Source organism: Papio anubis, chromosome 1 (genome assembly GCF_008728515.1).
Source record: "Papio anubis isolate 15944 chromosome 1, Panubis1.0, whole genome shotgun sequence".
Lineage (NCBI taxonomy): Eukaryota > Metazoa > Chordata > Mammalia > Primates > Cercopithecidae > Papio > Papio anubis.
The window spans coordinates 126,427,466-126,442,925 of NC_044976.1; the positions used below are offsets into that span (position 1 = coordinate 126,427,466).

The following is a 15,460-nucleotide window of genomic DNA, read 5'->3' on the forward strand; positions in this document are numbered from 1 at the left end:
AATCTACACAAATATATATATGACCGGGCTTGGTGGCTCATGCATGTAATCCCAGCACTTTGGGAGGCTGAGGTGGGCAGATCACTTGAGGTCAGGAGTTCAAGACCAGCCTGGCCAACATGGTGAAACCCCGTCTGTACTAAAAATACAAAAAGCCAGGGGTGGTGGCACACACCTCTAATCCCAGCTACTCGGGAGGCTGAGGCAGGAGACTCGCTTGAACCCAGGAGGCGGAGGTTGCAGTGAGCAGAGATAGCACCACTGCACTGCAGCCTGTGTGATACTCTATATATACACATATGTATATATATTATATGTATATATTATGAATATATTAGTATTACTATTAATATATTGTGTATTATACTATATACTACTTTGATAAAAGAAATATTACTTTGATAGTGATATGTTACTATCAAAGTAATATATGTTGTATATTATATATTGTGTGTGAAAATATATATTACTCATAATATTGGGTCCTGTAATGTATATATATTATATATATTATATATATTTGTATATATATAATATATTTTTTATTTATATATTTTTAAGAGATAGTCTTGCCCTGTCTCCCAGGCTGGAGGGCAGTGGCATGATCACAGCTCACTGCAGCCCCAACTCCTGGGCTCAATCAGTCCTTTCGCCTCAGCCTCCCAAGTAACTTGGGACCACAGGTGTGTGCTACCACACCTGGCTAATTTTTTAGTGTTCGGTAGAGACAGAGTGTAGGTTGGTTTCCTAGGCTAAGCAATATGGCAAAACCTCAGAGTGAGACCCAATCTCTAAATAAATAAATAATTTGAACAAAATAACTGCTAAATGTACACTAGAAACCATATTCCTGATGATAATTTAAAATATCTAAATGGAAAGATACTCCATGTTCATTGATTGGAGTACTCAATAGATGGCAGTTATTCCCATATTAACCTATAGATTCAATGCAATCATTATCAAAATTTCAGCAGGTTTTTTGGAAAACTGACCAAGCACGGTGGTCCATGCCTATAATCTCAGCACCTTGGGAGGCCAAGGTGGGCAGATCACTTGAGCCTAGGAGTTTGAGACCAGCCTGGGGAACATGGAGAAGCCTAGGCTCTACAACAAATACAAAAATTAGCCAGGTATGGTGGTGGGCACCTGTAGTTCCAGCTACTTGGTAGGCTGAGGCAGGAGGATCACTTGAACCCCAGAGCTTGAGGTTTCAGTGAGCCGTGATCATGCCACTGCTTTCCATCCTCAGCTGCAGAGTAAGACCCTGCCTCAAAAAACAAAAAGGAAATTAAAAAGGGAAACTGACCTAAAGTTTATGTTTTTTTAAAATATTATTTTGAGACAGGGTCTCTCTGTTACCCAGGCTGGAATGTCAGGCTGCATTATAGCCTCGACCTTCTGGACTCAATCCTCCCACCTCAGCTCCACGAGTGGTTAGGACTACAGGCACACACCACCACTTGTGGCTAATTTTGATTTTTTTTAAAAAAAATAATGATGGGATCTCACTATGTTGCCCAGGCTGCTCTCAAACTCCTGGGCTCAAGTGATCCACCTGTCTCAGCCTCCCAAATTGCTGGGTGTATAAGCGTGAATGACTTTGGCCAGCCTATAACCCCATCGTCTGTTTCTGGGAAGACCTAATGCACCCAAACACAATGCTACCTTCAATAGACAGATCTAAAATTGCAAATAAAAATTCAAAAGAGGGCCAGGTGTGGTGGTGCAGGTGGATCACCTGAGGTCAGGAGTTTGAGACCAGCCTGAGTAACATCATGAGCCAAGATCGCGCCACTGCACTCCAGCCTGGTGACAGTGCGAGACTCCGTCTCAAAAAAAAAAAGAGCCGGGCCCGGTGGCTCACGCCTGTAACCCCAGCACTTTGGGAGGCTGAGACGGGCGGATCACGAGGTCAGCAGATCGAGATCCTGGCTAACACGGTGAAACCCCGTCTCTACTAAAAATACAAAAAATTAGCCGGGTGCGATGGCCGGCGCCTGTAATCCCAGCTACTCGGGAGGCTGAGGCAGGAGAAAGGCGTGAACCCGGGAGGCGGAGCTTGCAGTGAGCCAAGATTGCGCCACAGCACTCCAGCCTGGGCGACGGAGCGAGCCTGTGTCTCAAAAAAAAAATAATAATAGATTGAGTAGCATGATTAACACTTGTCCTAATGGAAGTAATTTTAAAAATTGAATCCCCAAACAACTTTTTTTTTTTTTTGGGTAGAAGTTCTTTTACATTCACGTAATATACTTTATTTATTTATTTTAATTTTATTTTATTTTAGTTTTTGAGACAGAGTCTCGCTCTGTCACCCAGGCTGGAGTGCAGTGGCACGATCTCGGCTCACTGCAAGTGCCACCTCCCGGGGTTCATGCCATTCTCCTGCCTCAGCCTCCCGAGTAGCTGGGACTGTAGATGCCCGCCACCACACCCAGCTAATTTTTTTTGTATTTTTGGTAGAGATGAGGTTTCACCATGTTAGCCAGGATGGTCTCGATCTCCTGACCTCATGATCTGCCCGCCTCAGCCTCCCAAAGTGCTGGGATTACAGGCGTGAGCCACCGTGCCCGGCCTCTACTTTATTTTTAATAGCCTAACTACAGTCATCCTTTTCTTTAACCCAGGAAGACAGAGAGAGAGCAACTGAAGTTGCCTAAAGCTGAACTTGGACATCACCAAGCCTCTAGAAAGGCAGAAGATTATGAAATAATGCTTTAATAAACATATTATTTAATAAGCATCTGTTGTTCTGCAAAGTAGAAAATACATCAGGTCATTATTGTTGACCCTTGAACAATAACGTTTTTGGACTGCATGGGTCCATGGGTCCACTTAGTCATATATATATATATATATATTTTTTTTTTTTGGACAGGGTCTCGCTCTGTTGCCCAGGCTGGAGTGCAGTGGCATGATCTTGGCTCACTGTAACCTCCGCAACCTAGGTTCAAGCTATCCTCCTGACTCAGCCTCCCTAGTAGCTGGGCTTACAGTTGCCCACCACCACGCCCGACTAATTTTTGTATTTATAGCAGAGACGGGGTGTCACCATATTGGCCAGGCTGTTCTCAAACTCCTGACCTCAGGTGATCCGCTCACTTCAGCCTCCCAAAGTGCTGGGATTACAGGTGTGAGCCACTGAGCCCCGCCTCGCAGATCTTTTTCAATAGAAGTTATATAGAGTGGACCTGCCTTTCTGGCCTCACCTTCCACCTATCAAATCCCAAAACTTCTGAATGTACTTTCTTTTGAAACACATAAAGAACCTGTTCAACATTGACTGACAATGGACCATAAACCAACTCAATATATTTCAAAGAATTTAAATCATACAGCCGTGTACTCTGATTCTAATACAATTTAAGGTAGAAACCAGTAACAAAAAGAGAAGTAGAAACTCACATGTCTGGAAATAAAAACATACTTTTCTGATGTGCCCATTGGTCAGGAAAATAAATCAGAATGGAATTGAGAAATTCAAATTAAACGATTGTGAAATTACTAAACACAAACTTAAACAAAAATTTTGTACATTGAAAATACTGGGCCGGGTGCGGTGGCTCAAGCCTGTAATCCCAGCACTTTGGGAGGCCGAGATGGGCGGATCACGAGGTCAGGAGATCGAGACCATCCTGGCAAACACGGTGAAACCCCGTCTCTACTAAAAAATACAAAAAAACTAGCCGGGCGAGGTGGCTGGCGCCTGTAGTCCCAGCTACTCGGGAGGCCGAGGCAGGAGAATGGCGTAAGCCCGGGAGGCGGAGCTTGCAGTGAGCTGAGATCCGGCCACTGCACTCCAGCCTGGGCGACAGAGCAAGACTCCGTCTCAAAAAAAAAAAAAAAGAAAAAGAAAAAGAAAATACTGGCTGGCAGGGCACGGTGACTCAGGCCTGTAATCCCAGCACTTTGGGAGGGCAAGGCAGGAGGATTCCTTGAGCCCAGAACTTCAAGACCAGCCTGGGCACCATAGTGAAACCTCATCTCCACCAAAAATGCAAAAATTGACCGGGCGCAGTGGCTCACCTCTGTAATCCCAGCACTTTTGGAGGCTAAAGCGGGCAGATCACCTGAGGTCAGGAGTTCAAGACCAGCCTGGCCAACATGGCAAAATCCTGTCTCTGCTAAAAAATACAAAAATTAGCTGGGCGTGGCGGCAGGCACCTGTAATCCCAGCTACTCGGGAGGCTGAGGCAGGGAGATTGCTTGAACCCAGGAGGTGGAAGTTGCAGTGAGCTGAGATCACGCCACTGCACTCCAGCCTGGGTGACAGAGCGAGACTCCGTCTCAAGAAAAAAAAAAAAAAAAGCAAAAATTAGCTGGATTCGTGATGGCGCACACCTGTAGTCCCAGCTACTTGGGGGGCTGAGGTGGGAGGATGGCTTGAGCCCAAGAGGTCGAAGTTGCAGTGAGCCGTGTTTGTGCCACTGCACTCCAGCTTGAGTGACAAAGTGAGATCCTATCTCAAAAAAATATTTTTAAAAAATATTAAATATTTAAAAATATTAAAATTGGCCAGGTGCAGTGGCTTACGCCTGTAATCCCAGCACTTTGGGAGACTGAGGCTGGCAGATCACGAGGTCAGGAATTCGAGACCAGCCTGGCCAACATAGTGAAACCCTGTCTCTACTAAGAATACAAAAATGAGCCAGGTGTGGTGGCGCGTGCCTGTAGTCCCAGCTACTCGGGAGTCTGAGGCAGGAGAATCACTTGAACCTGGGAAGTGGAGGTTGCAGTGAGCTGAGATCGTGCCATTGCCCTCCAGTCTGGGTGACAGAACGACACTCTGGCTAATTTTTGTGTTTTTAGAAGAGAGGGGGTTTGTCATGTTGGCCAGGCTGGTCTTGAACTCCTGACCTCAGGTGATCCACCTGCCTCAGCCTCCCAAAGTGCTGGGATTACAGGCATGAGCCACTATGCCAAACCCAGATCCAATATTTTAAAAGGATAATCAACATAAATGAGTTTGGGATAATTTTAGGAATGCAAGATAGTATTACATGAAAATCAGACGATGTAAAGTATTCATTAGTGCAACAAAGGAAGGATAAAATAATGTAATTATCTCAGTGCGGAGAAAGCTGAAAAAACATTCAAATCTATTAATGACCAAAATTCTTAGCAAAACAGGAATACAGAACTTCCTTAAACTGCCAGAGTACCTACAGAAACTTTTCAGCCCACATCATACTTATAAGTGAAATGGTAGCTGTGCACAGTGCCTCACACCTGTAATCCCAACACTTTCAGAGGCCGAGGTGAGCAGATCGCTTGAGCTCAGGAGTTTGAGACCAGCCTGGGCAAGATGGTGAAACCCCATAAGTACAAAAAATACAAATTAGCCAGTGTGGTGGCCCATGCCTGTAATTGCAGCTACGTGGGAGGCTGCGGTGGGAGGATTGCTTCAGCCCAAGAGGTTGAGGCTGCAGTGAGCCAAGATTGCACCACTGCACTCCAGCCTGGGCAAGAGAGTGAGACCCTGTCTCTAAATAAACAAATAAGACTAAATAAATGTGGAATTACAAAGAGCTCAGAATAGACAAGAGAGTCTCAGATTTTTATTTTTTATTTTCAGACGGAGTCTTGATCTGTCGCCCAGATTGGAGTGCAGTGGTGCTATCTCAGCTCACTGCAATCTCCGCCTCCTGGGTTCAAGTGATTCTCCTGCCTCAGCCTCCGGAGTAGCTGGGATTATAGGTGCCAATCACCATGCCCAACTAATTTTTGTATTTTTAGTAGAGACGGGGTTTCACTATGTTGGCCAAGTTGGTCTAGAACTCTCGACCTCAGGTGGTCCGCCCAGCTCAGTCTCCCAGAGTGCTGGGATTACAGGCTTGAGCCACCGCGCCTGGCTTTTTTTTTTTTTTTTTTTTTGAGACAGGGTCTCGCTCTGTCACCCAGACAGGAGTGCAGTAGTGTGATCATAGGTCACTGTAGCCTTGAATTTTTGGGCCCAAGCAATCCTCCCACCTCAGCCTCCAGTTGGGACTACAGATGTGAGCTGCCTGGCTTTTTGAAAAATTATTTTATAGGGTGTCGGGGGCGGGTGTCTCACTAGGTTGCCCAGTCTGGAATTTCAGGACTCAAGCGATCCTCCTGCCTCAGCCTCCCAAAACCGGGGAATGCAGGCATGAGGCTTAGCGCTGGGCCAATATTTGCTTTATCTTTATAAATATACACAAGGATGTTAATCATAGTGCCTAAGAGCCCAAAATAGGAAACAATCCTAAAAGCTATTATCAGCACAATATATTCTTTCTTTAGAATAGATCAGTGGTGGTGCAGCGATGAAAAATATAGATATACGCAAAAATATAAATTACATAAACCATATTGAACAAAAGACACCAACAGATACAGACTCTATTTACATAAGGTATTAGATACCAGAGACAGATAAATACATGTAAATGATAGAGATATGATAGCTAGGCCAGTCCACAGGGTATTAGTCCTGATCCGCGTGACATCTGAAGACAGAGGGCATGGGAGGCTTTAGGGGAGCTTCCGCTTTTCTGGCGAGGTTTTATTTTTGCCCGGGGAGCTATCAGCCACCGGCCCGCGACCGGGCGGCCCCTTCAGCGGCGGAAGCAGCTCCCAGCCCGCTCCAACGTGGAGCAGGAGCAACGGCGTGGCCCGTGGACCCCGCCCCTCGCAGGCAACCACAGAGAAGCCGGACTGGGCCACGTCTAGGAAGAGGCAGGAATTGGCGACTCGTTTCTCCAATAGAAAAGGATGTGTTTGCGGACCAATAGGTCGCCGAGAATGACACCCGCCCACGCGCCTGCTAAGCCAATCGGCTAGGAGCAGCGAGCGCCGGGGCTGGGTCGCTGCGGTCCCTGGGAGCCGCGCAGTATGGCGGGCGGGGCCCGGGAAGTGCTCACACTGCAGTTGGGACACTTTGCCGGTTTCGTGGGCGCGCACTGGTGGAACCAGCAGGTGAGGTCGGCCGGTAGCTGCCCCCGAGGAGCCCTTCGGGATCTACAGCCCTGACGTTCAGCCGGCCTGCCTCGTCCTCTCTGCTTCCCCAGGATGCTGCGCTGGGCCGAGCAACCGATGCCAAGGAGTCGCCGGGAGAGCTGTGCCCCGATGTCCTGTATCGTACGGGCCGGACGCTGCACGGCCAGGATACCTGCACGCCGCGACTCATCCTTATGAATCTGAAGGGTGAGGTGGTGGCAGCGTCAGCCCGTGCCCTGTGTTTCCCTTCCGCGAGCCGAGTCCTTGCGCTGCCGTTATCTTCCAGACCCTCGCACCTTACCGAGCTCCAGGACCGGAGATGAGCTGAGCACAGCATGCACACAACACCCGAGAGGCGCAGGACGGCAAAACTTTATTTTGCTCAAGAGCCATCTCGGGAATAGGCTGCTAGGCCCTAGAGACAGAGGACTTGAACTACAGCACTCCTGTCGGACCCTTGGATGTGGTTGTTGCCCCCGTTCCACAGCTAATGACTAAGCTGAGAACGGAAACATGGAATCTGGATTCTCCTAGGCCAAGGTTCCCCTGCCCGAACTAGTGTATATCCCAGAAAGCTTGGAAGAGCCAAGTGCTGGAGAGATGGTGACAGCAGGTTGTCAGGTGATCAGAGGAAGGTTGGCTAGACGGGGAGGGTGCCCCAGGCTTTGACCTAACTTTATCTCTGTTATTTCTGTACAGGTAGTTTGAGCTCCCTAAAAGAGGAAGGTGGACTCTACAGGGACAAACAGTTGGATGCTGCAATAGCATGGTGTGTAATTGATGTGTGGATAAGGGTGGGGAACATGTATGTACATAGAACGCAGGAGAACTCATCAGAGTGCGGTTTCTTTGATCAATCTCCAATCTCTTTCAGGCAGGGAAAGCTCACCACACACAAAGAGGAACTCTGTCCCAAGAACCCTTATCTCCAGGACTTTGAGTACAGAGGTGAGGGCCTCTGCCCTGAACTTTTTAACCCAGTGCTACAACCCGAGGGCCTCCATAGGGGCAGGTAAAAGGGAATTTTAATCATTTTAAATGTCTTAGAATGATATTTTGGGAAAAAGCACTTCTTTTCCTAAGGACCACGACTCGGTGAACAGAAAGGAGGGTGTGCGGTGTGGCCAGCCAACTCAAGAAGGATGAACCAACCTTTACCTCTAAACTGCCGGGAACTAAATGTAGATTTTTTCACCCTTCCCAGGGAGTGCTGAGTAGTGATGGTGTTTGGAGGGTCAAATCCATTCCCAATGGCAAAGGTGAGACTTCTCCAGATACTGATGGATGCGGGTCTGGGTAGAGCAGAAACGTGGAGCAAGGTACATTTCCTCTGCTTGTCTTCAGGTTCCCCACCACTCACCACCGCTACAACTCCAAAACCACTTATCCCTACAGAGGCCAGCATCAGGGTCTGGTCAGACTTCCTCAGAGTCCATCTCCATCCCCGGAGCATCTGTATGATTCAGAAGTACAACCATGATGGGTATGGGGACCCCAAAGGCTGTGAGGCAAGAAACGTGGGTCCCCACCAATGCAGGATGAGGCTGTTGAGGCCATCTTCCCTGCCCTCCCCCAGGACAAGAGGTTGAGGAGCTGAGGGAAGAGATGTAAGTCTTGGATTGTGTTTACTTGTGGCAGGGAAGCAGGTCGGCTGGAAGCTTTTGGCCAAGGGGAAAGTGTCCTAAAGGAACCCAAGTACCAGGAAGAGCTGGAGGACAGGCTGCACTTCTACGTGGAGCAATGTGACTACTTGCAGGTAGCGGCGTGGCAACGTGCACTCCAGGGTAGAAGCTCTTCTCATCCTACTCCCTAACTATTTTTCATTACTCACCTCCGCTCAGGGCTTCCAGATCCTGTGTGACCTGCACGATGGCTTCTCTGGGGTAGGCGCGAAGGCGGCAGAGCTGCTACAAGATGAATATTCAGGGCGGGGAATAACATGGGGCCTGCTACCTGGTCCCTACCATCGTGGGGTGAGTGGAACTTGGAGGAGTAAGCAGTCACACGGTGGGGAGGGAGAAATGAGAATCCCAGGGGGAGAGTTGCTTAATGCAAACTACTTTTTCTTCACCAGGAGGCCCAGAGAAACATCTATCGTCTATTAAACACAGCTTTTGGTCTCGTACACCTGACTGCTCACAGCTCTCTCGTCTGTCCTTTGTCCTTGGGTGGGAGCCTGGGCCTGCGACCTGAGCCACCTGTCAACTTCCCTTACCTGCATTACGATGTAAGTCTCGGTGCTCGTTCTGACTGCAGCAGGCTACGGGGCCTCCTCATACTCCCAGTCAGCCGCTGTCTGTTACTGGCTCTGTTCCTGAGGCCCGAGCTTGAACTCAGCTGTGATGTGGCCTCTCAGATCACACTGTCCTATGCCCTATGCTTGTCCAGCCAGAGGCCAGACATACCCCTGCTTTGTCCCCTGGATCTTTCTGGTGTTAATATTCTGCCTCCACACATTCTTTTCCAGGCCTGAGGCCAAGTGCCCCTCTTGGTGTCTTCTTACAGGCCACTCTGCCCTTCCACTGCAGTGCCATCCTGGCTACAGCCCTGGACACAGTCACTGTTCCTTATCGCCTGTGTTCCTCTCCAGTTTCCATGGTTCATCTGGCTGACATGCTGAGCTTCTGTGGGAAAAAGGTATGAAGCTTTGTGAGGGGTTGGGTCAGTGCTGAGAAAATGTCCTCTAACATGTTCTCTTCCTTCTCTTTAGGTGGTGACAGCAGGAGCAACCATTCCTTTCCCCTTGGCTCCAGGCCAGTCCCTTCCTGATTCCCTGATGCAGTTTGGAGGAGCCACCCCATGGACCCCACTGTCTGCATGTGGGGAGCCTTCTGGAACACGTTGCTTTGCCCAGTCAGTGGTGCTGAGGGGTATAGACAGAGCATGCCACACGAGGTGAGAGCTGTTGGTCCTTAGGAACCCTTGTCAGATTTTTGTTTCATATCCTTTTCCCCCTAATTTCTCTGGGACATTCTAATGATATTGTTCCCTCCCCACCCCTTAAAAAGGAAGCAAAAAGAAATTTTTTTTTTGATCCAGCTGATGGCCTGAAAACATAAGAATTCTTAGTTTCTTATTCATGCTGCCACAGCCTAATGGTGGTTTTGGCTTTGTTCTGGCAGCCAGCTCACCCCAGGGACACCTCCACCCTCCTGCCTTCACGCATGTGCCACTGGGGAAGAAGTCTTGGCTCAGTATTTACAACAGCAGCAGCCTAGAGTCATGAGGTCAGTGTAACGGTTGCTCCTGCCCTTCTTGCCAACTTCAACCCTCCTGTGACTTCTTACGCGCTTAGCGTCTGTTCTCTGCTCCCACAGTTCTTCCCATCTGCTGCTGACTCCCTGCAGGGTGGCTCCTCCTTACCCCCACCTCTTCTCAAGCTGCAGTCCACAGGGTATGGTTCTGGATGGTTTCCCCAAGGGAGCAGGTATGTAGGAGGTAAAGAAAACTGAGATTTCAAGTATGGGAGAGTTTTTACTATCTCCGTTCCTGGATTAAAAGTGCTGAAAAAGTCCACAGTTAAACATTCCTTTATTCACCCTATGGCTCCCAAGAAAAGCATTCTTCCTCTGGAGTACTGGTGTACTAAGGGGACAGTACACCAAATTTGTTGAGTTTACAATCAAGTCTACTAAGATTGGACTTCCTTATCAGTTTAATAGAGTCCCAGGGCAGAATAATCATCCATCTACAGGTCTCTCTTTCCTCTCCCTCCTCAGCAGTGGAGAGCATCCCAGTGTTTGGGGCACTGTGTTCCTCTTCGTCCCTGCACCAGACCCTGGAAGCCTTGGCCAGAGACCTCACCAAACTCGACTTGCGGCGCTGGGCCAGCTTCATGGATGCTGGAGTGGAGCACGATGACGTAGCAGAGCTCCTGCAGGAGCTACAAAGCCTGGCCCAGTGCTACCACGGTGGTGACAGCCTCGTGGACTAAAGTTCCCAGTGTGGGGGAGAGGAGCTAGTGTGCAATAAAAATAGCTGGATGCAGGAGCCCAGTGTCTTCGTGCAGAGGAGCTCGATGTCGCAGGACTAGCTACACCAACATATGCACTTTTTACATTTAGAAACATTGTGATTAGACCACAGAACAATAAATATGTGCCATCAGACCAAAAAAAAGTAGAGAAAGGAGCTGAGCTCCACTCTCACTCGATGCTATTTACAGAGGAGATCTGTAAGGTCTTCATAAAAGACCTTGAATGGTGCCTAGGATGGCAGAGCCCCTGGGTCCTACTCCATCCTCCAGCCTTTGTCCTCGTCCTGGGCTCCTCTCCCGGTCTGTAAACTGGGCGCAAGGACTGTACAAGCAGAGTACAACTACTCTCCTGCCTAATGACAGGGCACCTGCTGGGTTTGGTCCTGTGTAGATGATACCCAAGTATTCCCAGAGTCTCATTCATCCAGCTCCTCTTCAGACAGAAGGTCCCCACGGTCAGACAGCTGGTCTGCATTGCTGGTACTGGTTGCATCATCCTCATCCTCAGAGCTGGCTTCACAGGCAGTGTGGAAGAGCTGCATGAGTTCTCGAAAACGGTGGGAGACCTAAGAAAGACGAAGGGCTGTATTCGCTGATCCTTAGTAACATGTTAACATTTATGAAGCATTATATATTGATTTGCAAAATCTTTTATGTATTCAACACAGCAAGGTTGGGAGAGCTATGTCATTATAGCTAAGGAAACTCAAAAGGCTAAATGTTTTGTCCAAAGTCACACGCCTCCTAAAAACAGAATTAGAATGGCCGGCACAGTGGCTCACACCTGTAATCCCAGCACTTTGGGAGGCCGAGGCAGGCGGATCACTTGAGGTCAGGAGTTTGAGACCAGCCTGGCCAACATGGTGAAACCGTGTGTCTACTAAAAATACAAAAATTGGTCGGGTGGCGGGCGCCTGTAATCCCAGCCATTCGGGAGGCTGAGGCAGGAGAATTGCTTGGACCCGGGAGGCAGAGGTTGCAGTGAGCTGAGATCATGCCAGCACTCCAGCCTGGGCGACAGAGCAGGACTCCAGCTCAAAAAAAAAAAAAAAAAAAAAAAGAAAAGAAAAAGCTAGAATGGAAACTGGGGCTTCCACAGGAAGGACAAAATGCAGTGTCCTTTCTCCTGTCCTAGAACCACTACCACCCTGATGAGTCAAGCCTTTCCTTAGATCAGACCTTTACAAAAACCACTTACTGTCTTGGATGTGAAAGCTCCTCCTTTGGCCTTTCTATCTCTTTGTTGGCCACCTTGTCCTCTTTTTACTGGGTCTTCTCCACCCCCACTACCACTCACCTCAGCAGGTGTCTTATTTCCCAGCTGCTGGGAGATGATGCTGAAGGTCTGTGGCTGTGCCCCTTGCTCCTGGCACATGGTGAGGATCACACGGTCAGCTTCCCTGTAACCCAGGTATCATGATTAACCCTAGGGAGCCACATGGATGTGGTCTATGCTCTTTTCCAAACACACGTCATCCACCCTTACCTACCTTGTCCACAGGACAACCTTTTCCCCAGTGGAGCTGACCTTGCTGTTGTTGGCACACACTGTAGCTTCTGTGGCCTTTGGCTGCTGCTCCCCCTCTGGACCCTTGCCCTGTGTTCCACTGTCTTTAGACAAACCCCCTCTAGGGGCTTTGGGAGAAGTCTCTGACGTGTCAATTCCTGATGGAGATTCATGGACAGGGGATGTCCTGTCTCTTGTCTTCACCCTACCTCTGCTTGAGGGCAGCCATCTCTCTTGAGTGTCTGGTTTCCCGGACACATGTCTTCTCCCTGCATCTCTGGTCTTTGAGGAAACAGGACTCAGGAAGGAAGCATGGGGTTCCACGGTACCAGGCAATTGCTCAGTTTCTGATGCATCCCAGACCAGCATCAAAGCCTCTGACTCACCCACTGCCTTTTGGCCCTCCCTCTCTTTCTGAAGTCTGGGGGATGCCTTGGGGCAGGAGAGAACCTCAGGCCCAACCTGGTTTCTCTTAACAGTGTACAGTACAGCTCCAGTTTTGGGGGGAAATTGAGGAGTCTCTGGTGAATGAGGTGGTGGGCCATCCAGGAGGAGCCGTTCTGTAAGAGTCACTTCTCGAGGGGACGGCAAAGTGCCCCCCACTGGCAATCCTGCTTAGGAGGAAAATAAGGATCTCAGGGTACTGTCAGGATCAAGATGCACCTAAGCACGAGAATTTACCATAGGTCACTGTGGCCAGGTACTGTGCAAAAATTCTAATACAAAAGAGGGCCGGGCATGGTGGCTCACACCTATAATGCCTGCACTTTGGGAAGCCAAAGTGGTGGGATCGCTTGAGGCCAGGAGTTTGAGACTAGCCTGGGCAATATGGTGAGATCCCATCACTACAAAAATTATAAATAATAAAAGAGTTGGGTGGAGGTGGGGGGCATAATGTCACTTCTGCAAAGATATAAAGTCCTACTGCCAAAGCTGAGAATGGCCCAGTCTTTACGATGTAGATTATAGTAGATTTGGAGATGGGGGAAGAGTTTTAGGAATAGAAACACAAGACAATGTTGAATCGCATGAAATTTGTAGCAGTCTTTTTTTTTTTAGACGGATTTTTGCTCTTGTTGCCCAGGCTGGAGTACAGTGGTGTGATCTCAGCTGACTGCAACCACCACCTCCGGGGTTCAAGGGATTCTCCTGCCTCAGCCTCCTGAGTAGATGGGATTATAGGCTTCTACCACCAGGCCCAGCTAAATTTTTTTTTTTTTTTTTTTTTGTATTTTTAGTAGAGACAGAGTTTAACCATGTTGGCCAGGCTGGTCTTGAACTCCTGACCTCAGGTAATCCACCCATCTCGGCCTCCCAAAGTGCTGGGATTACAGGCGTGAGCCACCGCCCCCAGCCACGCACTCTTAATTCTGCAAGAGGAGTGAGGCCATAGGATAGAAAAAGCCTGAACAGGAGAAGGGCTTCCTATGGGTACATCAGTGAAAGAGGTGGTATATCCATCCCTGTAAAGGCTATTTATCCAGGCTCATGGAGGTTCCTGTCTGGAGTACAGGAGAATGAGACTGAGAAACAGAAGGGCTGGGTTGGCAGATCACTCACCTGAAACAGGCATCTCTCTTTTTCTGGTGGTCCTGACAGTCCTGCTCTGGGTGGCCTCATGGGGCTCCTTGCTCTTGTAGGATTTGCTGTCACAGACCTGCAGAGATGGTCTTCTGGGTCAAAGGTGTCCTGACCGCCTATGTCTTCGGGGCACACCAAAGGAAGAAACCCTGCCTGATGCTCACCAAGTCAACCCACATGCATGTCTGCTCCAACAATTTTTTTTTTTTTTTTTTTTTTTGAGACAGAGTCTCGCTCTGTTGCCCACACTGGAGTGCAGTGGCGCCATCTCAGCTGACTGCAAGCTCTGCCTCCCAGGTTCACGCCATTCTCCTGCCTCAGCCTCCCGAGTAGCTGGGACTACAGGCACCTGCCACCACGCCTGGCTAATTTTTTGTATTTTTAGTAGAGATGGGGTTTCACCGTGTTAGCCAGGATGGTCTCGATCTCCTGACCTCGTGATCTGCCTGCATCGGCCTCCCAAAGTGCTGGGATTACAGGCATGAGCCACCGCGCCCAGCCAACAATTTTGTTTTTTTAAGAGACAGGGTTTCAATTGGGTGCAGTGGTACATACCTGTAAACCCAGCTACTTGGGAGTCTGAGGTGTGAGGATCACTTGAGCCCAAGGGTTCAAGATCAGCCTGGGCAACATAGTGAGACCCTGTCTCAAAACAACAACGACAACAAAAACAGGCCAGGTATGGTGGCTCACACCTGTAATCCCAGTACTTTGGAGGCCGAGGGCGGGGATTACTTGAGGTCAGGGATTCCAGACTAGCCTAGCCACCATGGTGAAACCCCATCTCTACTAAAAATACAAAAATTAGTGGAATGTTATGACGGGGGCCTGTAGTCTCAGTTACTTGGGAAGCTGAGGCACAAGAATTACTTGAACCCAGGAGGCAGAGGTTACAGTGAGCTGAGATTGTGCCACTGCACTCCAGGCTGGACAAAAGTGAGACTCCATCTCAAAAATAAAAAAAGAGAGAGACAAGGTCTCACAGATAACAGAGATTATCTTGCTCAGGTTGGAGTGCAGTGGCTATTTACAGAGGCATGACCGTAGTGGTACACTATATCCTCAGACTCCTGGGCTCAAGTAATGATCTTCTGGCGCGAGCCTCCTGAGTGCCCCTTTGCCCAGCTACTGCTCCAGATATTTTATTTTGATTGATTGATTTTTTGAGATGGAGTTTCGCTTATGTTGCTCAGGCTGGAGTGCAACGGTGCGATCTCTACTCACCACAACCTCCGCCTCCCAGGTTCAAGCGATTTTCCTGCTTCAGCCTCCTGCGTAGCTGGGATTACAGGCATGCGCCGCCACGCCCAGCTAATTTTGTATTTTCAGTAGAAACGGGATTTCTCCATGTTGTTCTGTTATGCCCAGACCCTCTATTCCCCAAAGAAGACCACCAGAGTCCAGAGTCAAAGCCAAGCGGCAAGGATCTTTAC

General features: G+C 48.8%; 2 protein-coding genes across 17 annotated transcripts in view; one reads left to right on the top strand and one right to left on the bottom strand.

The window, feature by feature from the left end:
- Nucleotides 1-15,460, bottom strand: part of GON4L (gon-4 like) — a 240,991-nt gene that overhangs the window by 127,256 nt on the left and 98,275 nt on the right. For 3 of the 8 annotated variants that reach the window (XM_031658570.1, XM_031658544.1, XM_031658615.1), the window contains 3 exons: nucleotides 12,430-13,057; nucleotides 12,237-12,339; nucleotides 11,356-11,505 (listed from right to left, as the gene is read on the bottom strand). The exons of 2 other annotated variants lie outside the window; for them this stretch is intronic. In XM_031658570.1, the coding sequence (XP_031514430.1) occupies nucleotides 11,356-11,505; nucleotides 12,237-12,339; nucleotides 12,430-13,057 (881 nt within the window). Of the gene's footprint in view, nucleotides 1-10,477; nucleotides 11,506-12,236; nucleotides 12,340-12,429; nucleotides 13,058-15,460 lie in introns of those variants that run through there. 3 more of the 8 variants (XM_031658515.1, XM_031658493.1, XR_004179950.1) reach the window with 2 other exon arrangements.
- Nucleotides 6,678-11,030, top strand: LOC101021075 (misato mitochondrial distribution and morphology regulator 1). Of its 9 annotated transcripts, none has more exons than XM_021931128.2 (14): nucleotides 6,678-6,942; nucleotides 7,035-7,170; nucleotides 7,663-7,732; nucleotides 7,838-7,903; nucleotides 8,149-8,222; nucleotides 8,308-8,446; nucleotides 8,602-8,719; nucleotides 8,805-8,936; nucleotides 9,038-9,190; nucleotides 9,469-9,600; nucleotides 9,674-9,858; nucleotides 10,086-10,190; nucleotides 10,281-10,390; nucleotides 10,658-10,824. In XM_021931128.2, exons 1-14 carry the CDS (start codon nucleotides 6,859-6,861, stop codon nucleotides 10,822-10,824), a joined length of 1,671 nt encoding a protein of 556 aa, XP_021786820.2. In that variant the 5' UTR covers nucleotides 6,678-6,858. The 9 variants fall into 9 exon arrangements, with proteins under 9 accessions (XP_021786820.2, XP_021786622.2, XP_017803258.3 ...); XM_021930930.2 differs by having other exon boundaries at nucleotides 6,809-6,942; nucleotides 7,035-7,584; nucleotides 7,838-7,975; nucleotides 8,168-8,222; nucleotides 10,686-10,897; XM_017947769.3 differs by having other exon boundaries at nucleotides 6,833-6,942; nucleotides 10,686-11,030.

What these genes read in the sequence shown, in the direction of transcription:
- LOC101021075 (XM_017947766.3), top strand. Translation starts at nt 6,859, where the DNA reads ATGGCGGGCGGGGCCCGGGAAGTGCTCACACTGCAGTTGGGACACTTT. An exon ending in CAGAAGTACAACCATGATGG is followed by an intron (nt 8,447 to 8,601) that starts GTATGGGGACCC and finishes TACTTGTGGCAG; the next exon opens with GGAAGCAGGTCGGCTGGAAG. An exon ending in CAGCAGCCTAGAGTCATGAG is followed by an intron (nt 10,191 to 10,280) that starts GTCAGTGTAACG and finishes CTGCTCCCACAG; the next exon opens with TTCTTCCCATCTGCTGCTGA.